This window comes from Paramormyrops kingsleyae, chromosome 21, assembly GCF_048594095.1.
Source record: "Paramormyrops kingsleyae isolate MSU_618 chromosome 21, PKINGS_0.4, whole genome shotgun sequence".
Lineage (NCBI taxonomy): Eukaryota > Metazoa > Chordata > Actinopteri > Osteoglossiformes > Mormyridae > Paramormyrops > Paramormyrops kingsleyae.
The window spans coordinates 2,582,994-2,601,405 of NC_132817.1; the positions used below are offsets into that span (position 1 = coordinate 2,582,994).

Sequence of the window (18,412 nt, forward strand, 5' to 3'; positions counted from 1 at the left end):
TTTAGGCTAACGTGTGGACAACGCGGGATATTTTTGACTCAGACTTCTTAAATTGCCTAATGACAATGAGTAATCGATCGTGAAAAGGTGAGGAAACGCTGCTCTGTAATTAAAAAGGTGCGTTAACGGCGTTTACGTGTGTTTAACCTTCATTACATCCCTGATTGTAACAAGAACATTGCAATTATTTTGTTATTCAGTCAACAAATGATACCGTTGAAGTTGCGGCTGTGCCGGTCCATTGGGCTTGATAGTGGGCTGGTGTATGTTCAGTTTGAGGCCGTGGTTTATGTTATTACGTCACAGTCTAGGATTTTTGAATCAGCCCATTTTACCGCCATGTTTAATATCCATCTATCCATCCATTTTCCAACCCGCTTATCCTTCTGGGTCACGGGGGGTTCTGGACCCTATCCCAGAAGCTACGGGCACAAGGCGGGGAACAACCCAGGATGGGGGGCCAGCCCATCGCAGCCATCTTTAATATATATAGGATTTATATTTGAAATAGGGAATTACGGTGTTTTAGGTTCATGGTATGTCAGTTCCATGTACCGAACACTTTTTATTCAACTATGCTGAGGTGAAGTCAGATTTTCATTCTCATTCCACGGCACCTTTAAAAACTGTTAAAAATGATGGCAACTTATTTTTTGACCATAGTATCTATGGCAGCAGATTTGCTCTTCTCTGATTGGTTGTTGCCAAGTGTCCACTGCCTTGATTAGTTGCCCTGTGTATCATCACCTACACACTGCCAAGTGAACTGTGTGCTATAGTCAGCCTCTCTCAGCTATGAGCAGATCAGGGAGATCCAGAGGAAATTGGGCCCTCCAGACCTCAGCTGTCTGTCTCCAGCAGGTGGCGTGGTGTTCAAGGCTCTTAACCCCAGTGTTGTGGCTTTGATATGGGATATCAGTCACGTTGTAGCTAAGAGCACTGAAATCTAAAGGCACACAGAGGCAAGGCATCTTAAGCTGCACCTTTGACCTACTTCATACTGAATCGGGGAGATGGTGTGTAGTGGTGCTGTGAGCTCAGTGGGTTAGGCCTTCAGGCACGTTATTGGTGGGCCCTCGAGGAAGGGTACAGCCTCTGAGAAATGCTCTGGGGGTGCTGGATGAATGTCCTGTCCCTGTGCTTGGACCCCAAGCTTCGCTCTCAGTTCTGTATGTGTGTGTATATGTCTCAAAGAATCAAAGGAAGAGATATGCAGGAAGCAAAGTTCTAGTGTGCTCTCATGCACCTGGCACATAAACCCTCACGTCATGTAAGGGTGATGGGCAGCTCCTTCTGCCTCTCCGCAGCGCTGTGAGCCTCAGACGGTGGGGTCCATCTTCCTCTCACCAGGGCACGCTGACATGCCCCCCAACGGCCCATAGAATGCTCCAGGAGAAAGCTGTCCAGGATGGCCTGTTCGCCAAATCGTTTAAGACACAAAACTTGGTCCCCTGAAAGGCACCATGCAAAGGGCAAGTCATTTATCAGCTTTAACCAATGCAGATACCGGGAAGAAAATGCCTGCATCTTCACTGAGTGGCCATCTTCTCAGGAAGCCTGAATAATAGCAGGTAAGAGCCCTTTGTCTCCTGAATCACTATCATCTGCATTTGTTAATTTTGAACTTGTGACCTTCCTGTTCGCTTTAATGAGTCTGGCCGTTCCCCTCTGACCTGTCTCATTAACAAGGTGTTTAAAGCCACAAAGCCACCTCTGACAGGATGTTTTTTGTCCATCACACCATCTTCTGTGATCTCCTGTAACCTCCTGTGATCTCCTGTGATCAGCTGACCAGTGATTCTCTGCTTGTTAAGCCTCAGGACCCACATTATTCTTTGGTCACCAAGTCACAACCTGAATTCACAGAGTAAACATTATCAGCTTTGGGGGGAGGGGGGTGGAGTCTGACCAACTGGGAATCATCACAACTTGCCAGTTGAGAAACTCTGCTGCACACAGTGTTATAAATCCCTGGGGGTGGGGGGTGGGGGGGTGTGTGTGCTGTTTCTCAGATGCTAGAACCACTGCATCTGGCAGCAAGAATCACTGCAGCACCAGGTGCTGCGTCCGTCTCACGGTAGCTGGATCTCTTGATCCCGGCTTTTTGTCACAACCACATAATTCACTGTTTGCAGTATCAGGCTGTTAGTGTTAATGAGCAGGTTTTCCTAATAAGGTTTCCTGATAATTTTGTTGTGAAATATTGGGGGTTGGGATGTCTGCCATTTGCAGCAAACAAGAAGAATAAATCCAGCCCCCAAAATGATTATAGTATATTAAAACATGTTGACTCATTAGCTGGTTCATACCTGTGGTCCAGTTTGAGTAGTGTAATAACACACTGATTCATTATCCCATTCATTCCAGCCTGATTATGTCAATAACGCAGTGACTCATTAACCTGTTAACACAAGCTGAACAAACAGAGTGAATCTGATTATTTGATAGGTCACATTAGCACTGTAACATCCTGCTAAAATTAGGACATTGTAAGTAGTTGCTATTGTTACTCAGCTAGCATGTTTAATCCAAAGCATTTTACACCACTTGGTACAGCAGGGTGATTTGCTGGAGAAATTCAGGTTAAGGGCTTTGTTTAAGGGTACAACAGCCAACCTCCTGGGATTTGAACTATCAGTCTACAGGGTGCAAACCTCTTACTTAACATCCACTGCATGTCCTTAGCGGTCATGCATTCATAACCGTGCATCAGCCCTAGAAATAGAAATCATTGTTATTAAATATTTGTTTTCTTTTAGGATAACATCTTCTAGGTGAGAGCGGTCTTTGTGGTGTGGAGACCAGCGTGTAACAATGTGTACACAGTCGGTTGCATTCTTTTACAATATTCGGTAAAGGGCTTCACTACGACCGCTATACTCCATTAAATATAACGCTTATCACGTTTACACTGGACGTGTTTAAGGTGGTGAAAGTCAGCTTTTTTGTAAATCTAGTGCTTTCAATTTTTTAATGATCCTTAATAATATATGATGAGTGTATGTTCATCACTAACAAGAGTCACGTACGGTGTGATGTTCACAGAGGTGCGATGCTCTCCAGGTCGCAGTCCAGAGTAAAGTCAGATCGCGGGGGGCGGCTTGCACCGAGCCGGCCGGCCAGGGATGTGCAGTGAAAGGCGGTCACATGATGCGGGGGGCGGCGTCGTGGCGCCTGTCAGCATCACAGAAAGGCCGTCCGAGAGTCGCAAAAAAAAACCGTGTAAAGAGCATGAATAACGGAGCGAAGTGAGATCCGGGGCGAAGCTAGGCTGACACGGTGGCTGCTAATGCGCGGATAAGGCGAGAAAGGAGCACGATTGGCGGCATCTGGGGAAGCAAGCCGGCGGAGCAGCGCGGTGCTGCGGCTCGCTCACTATGGCCTGGATATGCAAGGTATGTGTTTTCCTCACATGAGTCTCTTGCACAGACGTGATCCAGGGATGTTCCTGGATCATCGCCGTCTGCCGTCACAGCTCGGTAACGGATCGTGCGAGGTACCCAGACGCTCCGGGGTCCTCCTTGTTTTTCATGCCGTACTCCACCGGGAGAAGCGCTGGAAGACACCGCAACCGAAAAAACAACCCCATCATGGCATGGGGAGGATGTGTCGGGGCTGTGTGAGGGTACATGTGCACCCCGTCAGTTTGCACGCGGGCACCGTGATACATGCGAGCTGTGCAGGCTCGTGCGTCCCCCAGGTGTCCTGTGGCGCGCTGGCCGGCACAGGGGAGCCCCTGTCTCCGCGCGAGCGTCACAGGAATCGCTCCGGCTGCCGGTCTCATTCAGCCAGACGCCTACTTTCAGGATTTCCCAGACAGCACTGCTGACTAGAGAAAGTTGTCAGTTTTGTCCGAAATAGCACCAAATTTCACAGTTGCCAAGAAGAAATCAGGGGGTTCCTGAAGCACTGGAAACACCTTGACTAAAACCATCCATCAATCCATTTACCTGTACCGCGTTTCAGATTATACTTGACCGCTTAAAGCAAGTAAAGACGTGCAGGATTCCTTTATTTCTTCAAGAATCAGGCAATTTCATTTTATAAATCAGTTTCACTGTTATTCATTTAAGTAAGAGACATTTTAAAAAGTAAGAAAGATATTTAAAACAATTGAAACGAAAATTATACTATTGTATACTATTGTAGTAGAATTTGTCACTGAGTATTTACATACATGACTTACTTTCAAAGTATAGCATAGCCTAAGCTAGTCACACGTGTGTGTGGTCTCAATCAGGCTGGTGATATTATGTGGCTGGGGGCTGTATGTTCCTAGGAGCCATTACATGTGTCCTGTAATGGAGTGCCTTCCCAAGCGCCGTGTGACCTGCTCTGCTCTTCCTAAGAGGGGCTGCCGCTGATGCTGGATTGAATAAGTGTTGGAAAATGGACGGAAACTAAGCCCAAAAGGACATCTCCCATCATGCAAGGACACATAGCTGGTATCTGTGTGCATGGGTTTGTGGGAATGCACTGTGGCGGACTGGTCTTCTGTCCAGTGTGTGTATCTATTCTTGCTAGGAAAAGCTTCAGAACAAACACACAAGAGGCTCATGAAAATGTACTGTTTTGAGCCAGTTACCATGACAGAGCTGATAGTACCACTTCTGCTTCTAACCCAGTCTAACTGGTGGACCAGTTCATCTGTCCAACAACCACCTTGAAACCACTGGAATTCCCCTTAGAGAAATCACTTTGGAACATTTTTAGCTGCAGAAAACTGTTAATAACATGCAAAAATAATGATTTAGCATTTTCTCGACTGGGTGGAGGAAGCTCAGTCCTGTTTTATAATTCTGCTCTGGTAAGAGGCCGTGCTGGGTGCATAGCTATGGATGGGCATGCTATCTAAGGTTTTCTATTAACTAATAAGACACAATTGTAATTCAGAAAACTTGACCCCCTGAAAGGTTCTTAATTCCTGCATGGATAATTCATTATTCTTTGCTCTAAAGTTTAAATCAATTATTTAATTGTTGAAATGGAGTCAGTGTTTCCTAACAAAGTGGAATGCAGCGGGTCTGTGATGTTACCTGAGAAGTTACCTCACCTGGGTGGCTGCAGCAGCCGTGGGGACGCCCTGAAGCGGGATGCCCGCGCGGTCAGCACTGGGTGGCTGCAGCAGCCGTGGGGACGCCCTGAAGCGGGATGCCCGCGCGGTCAGCACTGGGTGGCTGCAGCAGCCGTGGGGACGCCCTGAAGCGGGATGCCCGCGCGGTCAGCACTGGGTGGCTGCAGCAGCCGTGGGGACGCCCTGAAGCGGGATGCCCGCGCGGTCAGCACTGGGTGGCTGCAGCAGCCGTGGGGACGCCCTGAATCGGGATGCCCGCGCGGTCAGCACTGGGTGGCTGTAGCAGCCGTGGGGACGCCCTGAAGCGGGATGCCCGCGCGGTCAGCACTGGGTGGCTGCACCAGCCGTGGGGACGCCCTGAATCGGGATGCCCGCGCGGTCAGCACTGGGTGGCTGCACCAGCTGTGGGGACGCCCTGAATCGGGATGCCCGCGCGGTGTGGCAAGGGAGGTGCATCTGTGCGGCGAGAGCGGGGAAGCCAGATGAGAGCCGTTTTATTTAGCAGGGACACCAGGGACACAGATGAGGGTCCGCTCTTATCTGTTTGGGCCCCTGTTTGCAAAAGCAGAACCTTTAAGATTTCCTCAGAATGAAAAATCTGCCATTGATGAGGGTGAATCCCCAAAGAATTCAAACGATACAAATGCATCTATATATCAGCATGGTGTATGTGAAACGGATTCTACGAAGGAAGGCAGTCAGTACTTGTAATATTTATTAAAGAACATAATAATTAGATGAAAAGGCAAAGTATACATTTACTTAAAGGCGTATGTCACCTTTTTGCATTAGCACTTCCGTAAACTCAATGTATCCTAGAGATTTTTTTGCTCAAGTCTGTATTTATAAGTTGGTTTTATGTAACTTGAGAGCTGCCTAAGTATTCTTTGTAATCCTGTTTTATGAGGTGCCTGCTGCTCCTATCGCCACAGTGCTCCTGAGCTGCAGATGCCCCAGCGGTGCCGCCAGCTCACAGCCCGTCATGTAAATCACCACAACTTCACTTTGTTTGCTCCTTTCGTGACCATTATAATCCAACAAAGCAGGTTTGTTTCAAAACCAGGAACCATCTCCTGGGGAGGCAGACCAGAGGCTTATCATTCGGCCGCCAGTCCTCTGCAGATAAGACCCATTTCCTTCTGCTAGAAATTCACACTGCATCCCACAAATGAAATTCACCAGTGACTAGACAGAATGGCACTGAATGGATTTCCATCCTGCTATAGCTCAAGTGAAACTAATGAGACGTTTCAGGTGACTGGTTCCACGCAGCCTCCCTGACATGTCGGAGGTCCCCTTCACTCTGCTCGAGATGCCTTTTGGCTGATGGGCCACCAACACTGTTCCGTGTCATTCATGTTTCTTTCTCCATTGATCTATGTGCTTCTCAGCAGGTCATGGACGAAAAAACGTTGGATAGTCAACAAGAGTCCCCCAGCAGGCTTTCTGAGCACGGTGTACGGCCAGGATGCTGTAGGCATGTCATGTTATAGATATTTTCTGTAGGAAACAGATGGAGCTCCACCACAGATGTTCCTCCAGTTCTCACTAATTCAGAGGCAGTCAAGCTGTAGGTGCTTCAAACCTGCATGGAATTTAAGCCCAATCCTTCAAAAGGTGGCAACTCTTCCTCCCCCCCCATAAGCCACCTGTGCCATGAGGATAGATGCTCTGTGCTTCCGGAAGATACCCCGAGCAAGATCTGTATCGTGGCACTCATAGTAAATTTGGACAGTGCAGTATTTATCATACTATACTATGCTTAATAAATTTATAGGTTCAAAAGAAGCACTGTTGCTTCATCAAAACATTCAGAACCTTTGCTCTATTGGGGTTTACTCATCAATATGTCTGGTGTTCCTCGGTGTGACCACATATGAACGTTCTCCTGGAATGTTCCGGGATCACATCTTGACATTAATACCAGCCCTTGCACCCTCAGCAGTTCATCTTCTGTGCTGGACTTGCAAAGGTACGGTGCTGCAGAGTGTCATCGCATTTACTTTGCATCCCCTTCCTGACTGTAAACCCCCTGCAGGCTCCCTTGACCTATGCCAGGGGTCTCAAACTCCGGTCCTGGAGAGCTACTATCCAGTAGGTTTTCTATCATACCCGGGTTCTGATGAGCCACACCTGTTCTCAGGTAAATACCAGGAACAGGTGTGGCTCATTAGAAGCCAAGTGGGACAGAAAACCTACTGGACAGTAGCTCTCCAGGACCGGGGTTGGAGACCCCTGACCTATGCTGACTTCGGTTTACCTGATCATCGCTCTTGCAGTGCACACAGCAGCTGACTGCAGCTCTGCTGCCTCACCGACATATGCAGGTCCTCGTGGCGCTGTGGTAATCCATGTGGCACTTGACACTGAATCGACAGCCAAATGCAGCGCAACAGCAGAACAATGTCACCGAAGTCTTAATGCTGCACCAGCTCGTCATGCCAGACATGTGCTTCAGGTGGCTTATACATTAATGAGTAACCTGGGAATACGGCTACCTGTGCGCTTGTTGGCCTGCCTGCTTATTATAATTCGTCAGCGGTTCAAGCAGATCCGAGGCATTGCTCACATGCAGTCTGGGTCGCTAGGCGCTTGACGCGGTCAGACTGTTGTCCAGTGAGTTTCAAAAAGCTGACGTGCCACAAATTTGCCTTATTCCTTTTGCGTTGCAACTGGGATGCGTAGCCAGACACTCAGGAGAAGGGACAGCTTTTGAATTGGAGTACTGGAGCGTTTAGGAAAGAGAATGAGGAGAATCTGGGATGCGTTCTGCATGAGCACCACATGCTGTTGCTCAGAGCGCATATCCTGCCGTGCTGAGGGTGCCGTTGTTGGTCGGTGGCTTAACTTTCACAGAGCATTCTTCAAACAATACCTGGCTCAGTGAATGACGGGCTTTCTGCACCGAGGGGGGGGGCTGACCGCGCACTGTTGTGCTGGAGCCCTGGTGCGTTCCATACCTCACCTTTCCAAGTACGGATCACATGTCCTGGGATGGCATCAGATTTTCTGAGCACTCCAGTCGGGGTTCATGTTTCCCGCATTAGTGAGAGTGAGTCCTGGACAAGGTGACCTGCATCACGCTGGGCCCTGCAGCGGAGGGAGTGGAGCCCATGGCTGTCCTGCTCTCGTTAGTGATATATACCCTGTTATACACTATATACGGGAAATGATTTGTCATACTTTTCTGAATTTTGGTTCATTTTTAAATAAACTGGGCTGACTTTCCCAAAGTCGCCTTAACGCCACGTCGTTCGTAAATTCTATGCTGAAAGATAGAACTTAGGAAGGACGCAGTGTTAAGAAGGCTTTGGGAAACTCAGCCCTGGAGCAATATAGCTTCATATCTGTCCATGCATCCCTCGATCCACTTTTTTCATTGCAAAAAGCACAAGCGGAGGGGGGCACCTGGGAGGGGATTCATAGACACGCTGAGGACATGTTAGGAACGCAGAGCCACTTAAACCAAATGTTCCTGCAGACCCCTGCAGCCTTTTTGCAGTTAGTGGCCTCCCTCTCTGTACGCGACGACCTCTAAGCTCACTGTTTCATGTTGGGTCACTGGCGCGGTTCTGTGCCATATCTGAGTAAATGGCTGTCTGTAAGCAGCAAGCTATCAGGATTTAAAGGTCAGAGTGTATGGGATTTAACCTCATTATCCTTTCCAGCAGCCTGGAGGTGTGTCTTTATCCAATAGGAGAGCTGCTCAGATCGGCGTTCCCCCGAGATATCAGGTTATCCAGCCTCGCTAGTCACCAGTTTGGTTTCGAGTTTATAACCATGTGCTGTCCAGTTTGCCCTGGCTTCATTTTGCTGGTTTCACCTTGGCTTGAGATTTGGTCTCCTTGTTTGTACCCCAGTTACCATGGAAGGAGTTTTGTGCTCTCTGATGGATGCAGTGGTCTTCACCCCATCAATGAGTCAGCTAATGGTTGGCTTTCATTAACGGGGGAAGTTGTTTCTGCACAAAAAAGGGCTCTTTGAGGAGACTGATTCCTGCATACGAGCACCACGCTTCTGTTCAGGGAATTGGCAGGGTTATGAGACCATGTTGATTGCATGAGTGCTGCTGAGCTTCTGCTGAGCTTCTGAGTAGATTGGCTGACCTTTAATCAACACGGTGTTCCAGGCTACATTACGGGAAGCCTTTCGTTTTCACTCAAGAACAGTGAACACAGTCAGAGCTCAAGATGTCCAGTTTGTGCTGCTGAGTGAAATTATTGGGCACTCTCAGCTTGGGGGGTTGATTACACAAGTGTCCCCCTCACCAAAAAGGATACAGACTGGATAGATCCAAATCAGTAAGGACTGCAGTAATCATTTATCTCCCTGGCTGGAAAGAATGATTTCTAATTTATATCCATTGTAGGAACATTTTCTGTTAAGTCTTCATAACCTGCTGATTTTGAAATTGTTTAAAATTTGTGATAGTCTGTTCAAGTTGAACATTTAGCACTTCAGTCCTTTAGTCTTTGTAATTAAAACTATTGTTAGACATGTGGTATTGCTAAACAGTGTCAGCCATAGCTGAGAATTAGTTTAGCAACAAGACATGTTGTCACAGTTCTAGACTTCTCTCAGTGATGAAGTCCCCCCAGGATCTCATGTATCACATGAACAACCAAATTTTGTTGGAATAAAATGACACTTTTTCTGCAGTCAGAACAGTCGGCTAAATCCGGCGTCTGATGTTGGAGCAGGTGTAGTGCCGCAGACTGCTTCCGTGTCCCTCGGGAGTAGTGCCATAGACAACATTCGCATCCATGAGGTGAAGTACCGTAGAACAGGGTTCCCCAGTTCTGGTCCTGGAGGGACAGAATCCAACACAGTTTGCAGATTTCCCTGCTCAAGCACATCTTAATCAGCTAATTACCATGTTTGGTAGGTGTGTTTGAATAGGGAAATCTGCAGACTGTCTTACATTCTGGCCCTCCAGGACTGGAATTGTGGAACTGTACCGTAGAATGTAGACTGTTGTTGTGAAACAGGTTTAAAGGGCATGAATAAATAAAAAAAAAAAATGGAGCAGCAATCAGACTGACCCCTGTTTTACACTGGATGCGTGTTCGCTGCAGTGCGACTGCGCTGCATTCCCATTCCGTCCGAGGCCGTCTGCTAATTCGCACTGGACGCGTTTATGGCCTGTATCTGATCCTGCGCGCCGGTGGTTTGCAAGATCACATTATCACGGGAGAATAACATTTAACATAACATTTATGTTTCTATGGATAAAATAATGTGTCACTCCCATGTAGGTTACTGAACACTTTATTAGGAGTTTACAAGTACTTCACAGTACAGTTTACTTTCATTCAAAAATCAAGTATTTACATAGTTAATTGGAAGATTCAGTGTTACGTTCTTGATCCGTATCCGTCAAAAATAGACTTGATGCGCATCTCTGATGTAAACTGATGCATTGACTTTATTGGCGGCGATTACCTGCGGCTGCCGTGTCGGAAACGCACCACAGCGGACACGCATCCAGTGTAAAACAGGGGTGAAGCCTCCTCTGTCTCACTGTGTGAAACTCGCTCTGTGACCAGAAGCTACTGAGAAAAAAACCTAGCAAGAAAGTTACTTTAATATTGAGAGCGTGTCTCTCCTGAGTCTTTTTTTATTGGAACTTTTTTGGGTAAACAATAAGAAAGTATTTGATGTTGTGTGTGAGGAAAAATGCACTTTTATCTGTACAGTTGAGTCTGTCAAGCCTTGAGATTGTGAGCCTCCTCTTCACTGCATTGAAAATATGTGAACTGTGACTGTCAGTCAGGTCCTTACTGTAGCTCATCTGCACAAGCTGTGTCTGAACTGCAAAAAAGTGACACATCCGTCCTTTAAGCTAATTTCTAAGTTAGATTTCTGTCTGTAGTTACGTGGGTTCACTTGCTCTGGACCATTTGCAGTCTACAATAACATCATGCTCCCCACAGATTATAATCTAATTAATATGAAAAGATGATCTGAGGCCAGTTGCTCAGGGCATAACCTAAGGGCAGACTGACATCTGTTTGAGCGTATATCTGCATTTTTCTTGCTCAAAACCCTAAAACCTGCCTGGCTTTGACAACATGTTAATGTGGTTTCATTCTCCATGGGTGGGGCCATCTGTTGGTGCTCGTAACGGTCCCAGTGGGCAAGTATCGCTGTAGCATAGTGAGATCGTGAGAAGGGCCACAATCCCTCATGCTGACTTGTGCTCATCGCTGCATCTTTCTCCTTTCAGCAAAGAGTCACCTCTTGCCTGTTAGGCAATTCCAGTCCTGACACATCTAGCTACATAGCTGGTTAAGATGTGATCCTAGCATAACGTTCCAGAGAAAGACCTCCCGTGGCCCCAGAGGAGGACATTGCCTGTTCCCGGCCCCTTCTTCCCTCTTCTGTCCTGATCTCCTGACCTCAGGAAGTGGTTTTGCCGGAGCAGGTGGTATAGGAGGTGATGTGGTCCAAGTCCAAGGAGGGATCCTGGTATTCTGCATTTGAAAAAGATCCTTCACCTGAAATCCGTCCACCGCGAAGCAAACAACTCGGGGTGGGTTTGAAATGCCTCCTGCAATCATCTGGCTGAAAATCAGTTTCTCAAAAAGGAAAGCATTATGGGAGAGGTTTGCTGGGCCCCACCATCATGGGGAGCAGGGTTAAAGAGCGACTACTTGGAAATGTCACAAGTGCTGGTACAGCTTCAGCTGGCAAGTGGTTTGGGGGCCAGGATGGGGAGAAATTCCTGGTTAGAGCCCCCTTTGTAGGAGCTTGGGATAACTGACCCGGGTAATGACTCAATGGCCTGAATGATAAGCCTGTATATACACAAGGCTGCTCATGAACAGGAGGGACTGAACAGTCAGACTGAAGCATTATTCAACGCTGTATTGTGGCATAAATAGACAAAGGTCTGTAAGTAGCTGCTATGCCAAGTAAAAACTTGGCTATCAGTCATGATAATAAATGAGCATCTGGGCCTGTCAGAGTTCGAAAGGAAATGGCCTCCATGTCTCCAGGCTTTGGACCTCCTTGCACAAGGAGGCCAAGCATAAAGTATCGCAAAATTGTGCTTGAAAATACATCGTCATCCCCTGGCCTAGTTGCAGGTCTGGGTGGCAGATTGAACTTGCATGCAGAGCATCCTGGCACCCAACCTGTGGTAGTTGAAGAACCTGGTTTTAAGATGGCTGTCGGTGCCAAAGCCTTTAGGGGGTTAGTTGAATGTTTGTAAAACCTATATGTGGTAATTTCCAGGTTGCTTGCGGAGAGATGAAATACGACCAATCCCAGACCGTTGTTTTTCTGCACCAGCTCATAGCTTCTCTCCTCCGCCTTTTCTGGTCTAAGAATTCACTCCTTCGGTCATTCGCTCAGGCTGATTAACACGGGGCCCGAGTGGACGGCCATTGCTTGCGTGGGGCTGACACCGGTGGGTAATGAAGACTCCTGCAACCCGGCCCGTCTTTCTCACAACTGCGCTTTTCATGGCTTCTGTAGCCAAGAGCGAGATGTGCAGAGAATGTACACAAAAGCATTTGGAGACGTTTCAGAGAACCCCGTGTCCTGAACCAGTCAGCACACGATGTTTCCAGAACATTTCGGATAACCTTAAATGCCTAGAGGAGACTTTAAATTAAGAGAACGGCAGCTGTCCAGATGTGACACTGGGTTTAATGTGCCTCTGCCTAGCAGATAGGAGAGATAAGGGGATTTTCGAGCTGCACTGAAGACAGCCATATTTTTATACGCTTTATACCTTATGCGCTGAGTAGTATGACTAAAATATTCTGCTTTCAGAGGATAGTTGAAGCTCACAAAACTGAATTAAATTCTCTGCTGGGCTGGCATTTTTAAAAAAAAAAATCCCTTTGTACTCATGGAAAACAAGGAGACCTCTGAGATGATTAGGCTATTTCTGTAAACAATAGGACCGAGCTCTTCATTAATCGCCACCATTGTACCGTCGTCACGCTTGAGCGTGTATATTCATACACAGGCCCAAAGAACTCTCCCTGTGGTGAGCTGAGTTTGAGTGAAGATGTGGTACACGGCTCTTCGTAGATGTGCAGCAGCCCTCTATAATCCCCCACCTCCACGTTTGGCTGCCATCGGTGGAAAGCGGAATAGAGATGGCCGTTGGCCACAGGGAGCCGCAAGTTAAGGAGATGCGGAGAAGACGACGTGCCTGACCTGCATGCCATGAGCAGCCCCCTCTGTTAGGCCTCACCAGTTTTTCTTTTTAATGAGTGCTTCTTCATTGGTTGTCCTGTCTGCACGAGGGAGCACGACATGTAACTCTGGTTGAGCGTCGTCACTGTGAGCTCGTGCATTTTTTTGGCACTGCTGTGGGGATCCCTGGGCCCTGGAGCGTCTGTCCGCTCATGGTGCCAAATCTGAGGCGGGCCTGCTGGTGGCCGGGGTTACGTGCCTGCTGGTGGCCGGGGGTTACGTGCCTGCTGGTGGCCGGGGTTACGTGCCTGCTGGTGGCCGGGGTTACGCGCCTGCTGGTGGCCGGGGTTACGCGCCTGCGAAAAGGCTCGAGGAAGGTGGCTGCTCACATGCAGGTGGGGAAATTCCATAAGCTGTGAACGTGGACTGGAAACACCTGAAGGGCACTGTTTATTGGATTGTGGATGTGTCAGTAATTATACGGGGTTCATTTACTATATCTGAAATGCAAGGAGGGGACAGTCACTTGGCGATGCTCTGGACGTGGATTGCACACATAAAAGTGACATAGACGGCTGTATTATCTATTATCCATAAATATGATGGCAGAGTCCCAGGGTGACGCAGCCGAAATGTCACCAGCTACAGGCTGCTGGCTGCCTCTCTGCTTCCTAATGGACTGAAAGGTCACATGTTTTATGAGGCCATCTTGCCACGTAGCTGCATTATCATGGTCGGTGTCTTACGCCGGGAAGGCTGCCATCTTTCATTCTGTTGGTCAGATATCAGCGACGAGCTTCTGTCAGCGCTGCTAGGGTAGCCGGTTTGCGTCTTATTTCATGATTAAACTTTTATGACGTGAGATCTTCCTGTGCAGCCTGCTAAGAGGGTAAACCCCGTAAGCTAAGGCTATCCCAAGAGAGTCGTCAGGGGCAGGCGTATAGGGACCTGTGCAGCACAAACCTCTCAGGGCATCGCCGTCTTCTGAATATAACCCAGAACCTCTTCATGGAGTGACCTAGAGCGGTTCGAGTATCATCCTTGAAGCTCCTGCAGTTTGGTGGCTTTTTGTGCCAGTCCTCATCGAGGGGACTTAAGGGAGCTCAGGAGCCATAAAGCCTGTTTTACTGACCCAGTGACGTCACTGCCCCCTGCTGGCTCTGCCTGTTTTATGGTCCCGGTGACGTCACTGCCCCTTGCTGGCTGATCCCTCTGCTCAAAATGCTGTTTACTCAGCGTGCATAATTCTGTTTACATAAACGAGGCTCTGTGCAGTTTTTATAGTGTAATATCCAAAAATAAATATTAATAAATGTTAATGTGGCCATTTTGACCAAATTATAACATAAAGCTGAAATGTAAATATTGTGCTTTTTATACTTGCAAGCTCAGCATCTTCAGCCCCAAGGATTAGATTAAATTAGTATGTATTTAGAAAAATACATGAAGTCCACTTTTCCCTGGACTTGGCTGTTGCGTAGTGGGTGAATCACTTTGTTGTGATCTAGATGTGCACCTCGCGCTCAGCATTTCAGTCTGTAGGCCCATGTCTGTGGCCGTCACCGGCCCCCACGTCCCACCCCCATCTGCCAGCGCCCGTCTCTGGGGGAGCCTGGCTTCTCTCCTCTAGGGTCTGTGATGAAACACAAGAACCCCGAACAACAGCGGCATGAGTGAAAATCAAATTCAATTCAGATCTCCTCCAAAAATAAAATGGAGTGCAAAAAACTGTCAGGGGAGTCTGTAAGTGTAAATGCGATGGATGGGATAGAGGGGCTCGTGGGAGACTTTGCAATCGCCATTTTCCGGGAATGACAGGAAACGTACGGAGACAGAATCGAAAATGCTGCAGCGTCACGACTAGCACGACTGCAGCTTGTAGGTTCGGACCCAAACTTATTTTCTGATGAAATCTGAAGCGACCTCAGAGAACATCAGCGTCTTGTTGCCCGGGTTTTAATCTCTCTGGATTTTGTGAGGAGTATGAAACTTTTGGCTGAGATGTACGTGGGGTTCTGTTTTTAGTGGATGGTCGCGTGGTGACTTCGTTAAGAAAGCGTCTGCTTCGTCCCCCATGGGGAGGGCGGCTGCGCCGCTTGTTCACGGGTCATTAAGCAGCCGGCACTGACCTCTAGGGCTTTACTCACGCAGAACCTCACGCTGACTCACCGGCACTGCGCTCCATCACATATTTTTAATTTAATGAGTCTATTTCCCCCTTCTGGCCAGTAAAAATAGCTGTTAACACACTTATTTAAGTACCGTGTCGTGATGTTCACGTATTATAGCATAACCTGCGAAGTCTCATTACAGCCTGTCATCTCCCACACAGATCAATGCAAACGCAGAGCACTTTGAGTGACATGATGTCATTTTTAGACGGGTGTTAGGAAGGGCAGGATTGGGCATGGGCGTTCGGGGAAGACCTGTGTGTTAAACACCCCTCCCACCAGCGAATCCCGGCCCCGTGTGGCCATGAGCAGGGTCCTTCCACACGCCCGGTGCCAGCCAGAGAGCACCTGTCCAGTGGAAATGAGGGTTCTGTTTACGAGTGTGCTTGAGGTAAACATGCATTCAGTGAGTGTCTCCCTGACGTGGCAAACAGAATTTAAATAAGCTTGTGTTTGAAGGTTTGTTTACACCACATTTATTTGGGCAAATAATTAATGGGTAACTGAAAATCTTCCAGAATCAGCTGTGTGTGTGTGTATGTGTGTGTGTGTGTGTGTGTGTGTGTGTGTGAGAGAGAGAGAGAGAGAGACAGAGAAGTGTGTGTGTGTGTGTGTGTGTGTGAGAGAGAGAGAGACAGAGAAGTGTGTGTGAGAGAGAGAAATTAGTGTGTGTAATTCTGGAGAAATCATGGTTCAGTTTTATACATTATATTTTCACTAACTTTGTTTTTAAATAAAGCTGTTTCTGTGTATGATCATTCATAATTCAAATAATTATGTACTGATGGATTTTGTTTTCTGTAAACAAACATTTTATGAGTAACTTTAACTTTAAAACCACCCGAGAAAGGCTCAGCCCACAAATGGTCACGGGGGAGGGTTCGATTATGAGAGAGAAACTACCAGCTGATGGGCTGAGGCCATGGCGGGCATGTGGGCTGCGGCCTCCTCCCAGATACTACTGGCTGATGGGCTGAAGGATTATTTGGTAAATATTTCACAATCAATCTCCTTGTTAATTAAAATTGGATTTTAGCTGCCTACTAGGCCATAGTGCTGTGGATGATGTGCCAGTCAACAGTGTTTTTGCAATGCAAATGTAATTTTCTGTCTGCCGTCTCCTTGGAGATTACAGTGGCTCCGTTGCTTGCCGGCTCTGTTGCAGGTTTCTTTGAGCTCCCTTTGTGTCCGTCCCGGCTCTGTTAGGCTCGCGTCCCTTTCAGCATTATCCCAGCCTGAGGGCCGCTTTCCGCTCAGCAGAAGCGTCTGCCATGAGGGGTCGCTCTGTCAGGCCAAAGCACAGAAGTGCCACATTACAAGCGTAATGCAGCCATTTAAAAGAAGACTTCAGATTAGATGCTGAGAGGTTCTCAGATGGAAAAGTGCGATTTAATTTGAAAGATTAAATTAGTAAGTGTGAAAAGAAACCCTTTCTGAGATTTCCACCAAATCCAAGGATTCATTATAACAGAAATGAATTGCATCTAGATCGCAAATAAATGTAAATGAAAATTAACCAAATTAAGATGCCTCTTTGCAAATGTAAATGAAAAACCCGCCTGCAGTACTTGTAACATAATAATGGCATATATTCCAGTTTTGCCTCATGCTTACACTGTGCCTTCAGTCCAAATTCTGATATTGACATGAGTTTAAAGTTGTTTGTATCTGTGGGGTGAGAGCATGTGGCACTTTGAGGGGGTGAACTGGGGCCAGCGAGCAATTTAGTTCCAGATTGGAGATGGCGAGTGGAATTTAGAGAGCTGTGATTGTCCCCGGGCTGGGCGGGGTCAGACCGGCATGGGGGGCAGGAACATGGCTGTGGGGGTGGGAGCGGCACAGAGAGACGGTGCGTCACCAGGGAGCCTGCTGGTGGCGTCTGGGCTGACAGAGTGACACGCACTCCTTCTGATGCCAAGACATCGCACCGCCCTGGGATCTCGGGACGAGATCCAGCCGCTTTGCCATAATGATGGAAAAAGTTGGGCTTTGAGAAGCAGGATCTTAAAGGACTAAAGGGGCCTGCAGAATAACTGCAGTTGGCACCCCATCCAGGGATGTTCCCTGCCTTGTGCCCTGCGATGGGTTGGCGCCCCATCCAGGGATGTTCCCTGCCTCGCACCCCTAACCTCCGGAATAGGCTCTGGACCAACCCTGAGTAGGACAAACAGTTAAAGAAAGTGGATGGATGGATGGAAAATTATTCCATACAACTTAAGGATGACCGGAGCATGAACAAGCAGGTTCTTATCAGTAAAGCTAATTAGACTTGTCATAGAGTGGCTGGCGTCCCTGCACAGGGACCAGCATCCAGCGTGATGGATGCTGGATGGCTTGTGGTGGTCATTGCAGGATAATGTGTCAGAGTTTCCGAAAGTCTACCCACAGTGACGGAATGGTGCTAACCACAGCGAGAAGAACATGATGGCCGCAGAGTCCAAACGTCCACGGCCTCCAGGTCGGCCGGGCTGACTAGCCCCCGAAGCTTCCTCCTTCGGAATATGCTGTAGATCTCCAGGTTTATGCTGCAGTATAAATGTTAAGGTGAGAAGCAGAGCTGGGCTCCCGGTTATAAACGTGAGCGCCTGTCCTCACAGGAACACTGCTGGTCAATATGCAGTATACAGACGTACTCGCAAGGTGAGAATACCTCCCCTCGGCAGGAGAGCACTTCAAAAGAGACTGCCCAGTACAACTGAAACTTATTCATTCTGAAGAGCTGATTTTTGTTTGAGTTTATGACTTTAACTGAATAAATACCTTTCACTTCGGTCTGAGCGCCTCATTCAAGACCAAACGGCTGTCAGCCACTCATGTCGACTTAAAGCCTGCAATCAGGACCTTGTCAGCCAAACGCTCCTTCCCAGGAAGTGATTGCAGGGTGTGCTGTCTGATTCGATGATGGGAGGTGCTTCTGGGCCAGCCAGCACACGCCGGAGGGAGATGATGACAGGTGAGGGGTATTTTGAGTTTGCTGGTGACCCGTTTATTTTGTGAGCTCCCGTTCATGTCGCTG

At 47.9% G+C, this 18,412-nt stretch overlaps 1 protein-coding gene across 10 annotated transcripts in view; it reads left to right on the plus strand.

The window, feature by feature from the left end:
- st6galnac3 (ST6 (alpha-N-acetyl-neuraminyl-2,3-beta-galactosyl-1,3)-N-acetylgalactosaminide alpha-2,6-sialyltransferase 3) overlaps window positions 1-18,412 on the plus strand; it is a 52,959-nt gene that overhangs the window by 789 nt on the left and 33,758 nt on the right. For 3 of the 10 annotated variants that reach the window (XM_023815938.2, XM_023815945.2, XM_072704379.1), the window contains exon 1: window positions 2,965-3,395. In XM_023815938.2, coding sequence (XP_023671706.1) covers window positions 3,378-3,395 — 18 coding nt within the window. In that variant the 5' untranslated portion in view covers window positions 2,965-3,377. Of the gene's footprint in view, window positions 1-5; window positions 88-1,307; window positions 1,572-2,964; window positions 3,396-10,035; window positions 18,350-18,412 lie in introns of those variants that run through there. The other 7 variants (XM_072704382.1, XM_072704380.1, XM_023815940.2 and 4 more) reach the window with 7 other exon arrangements.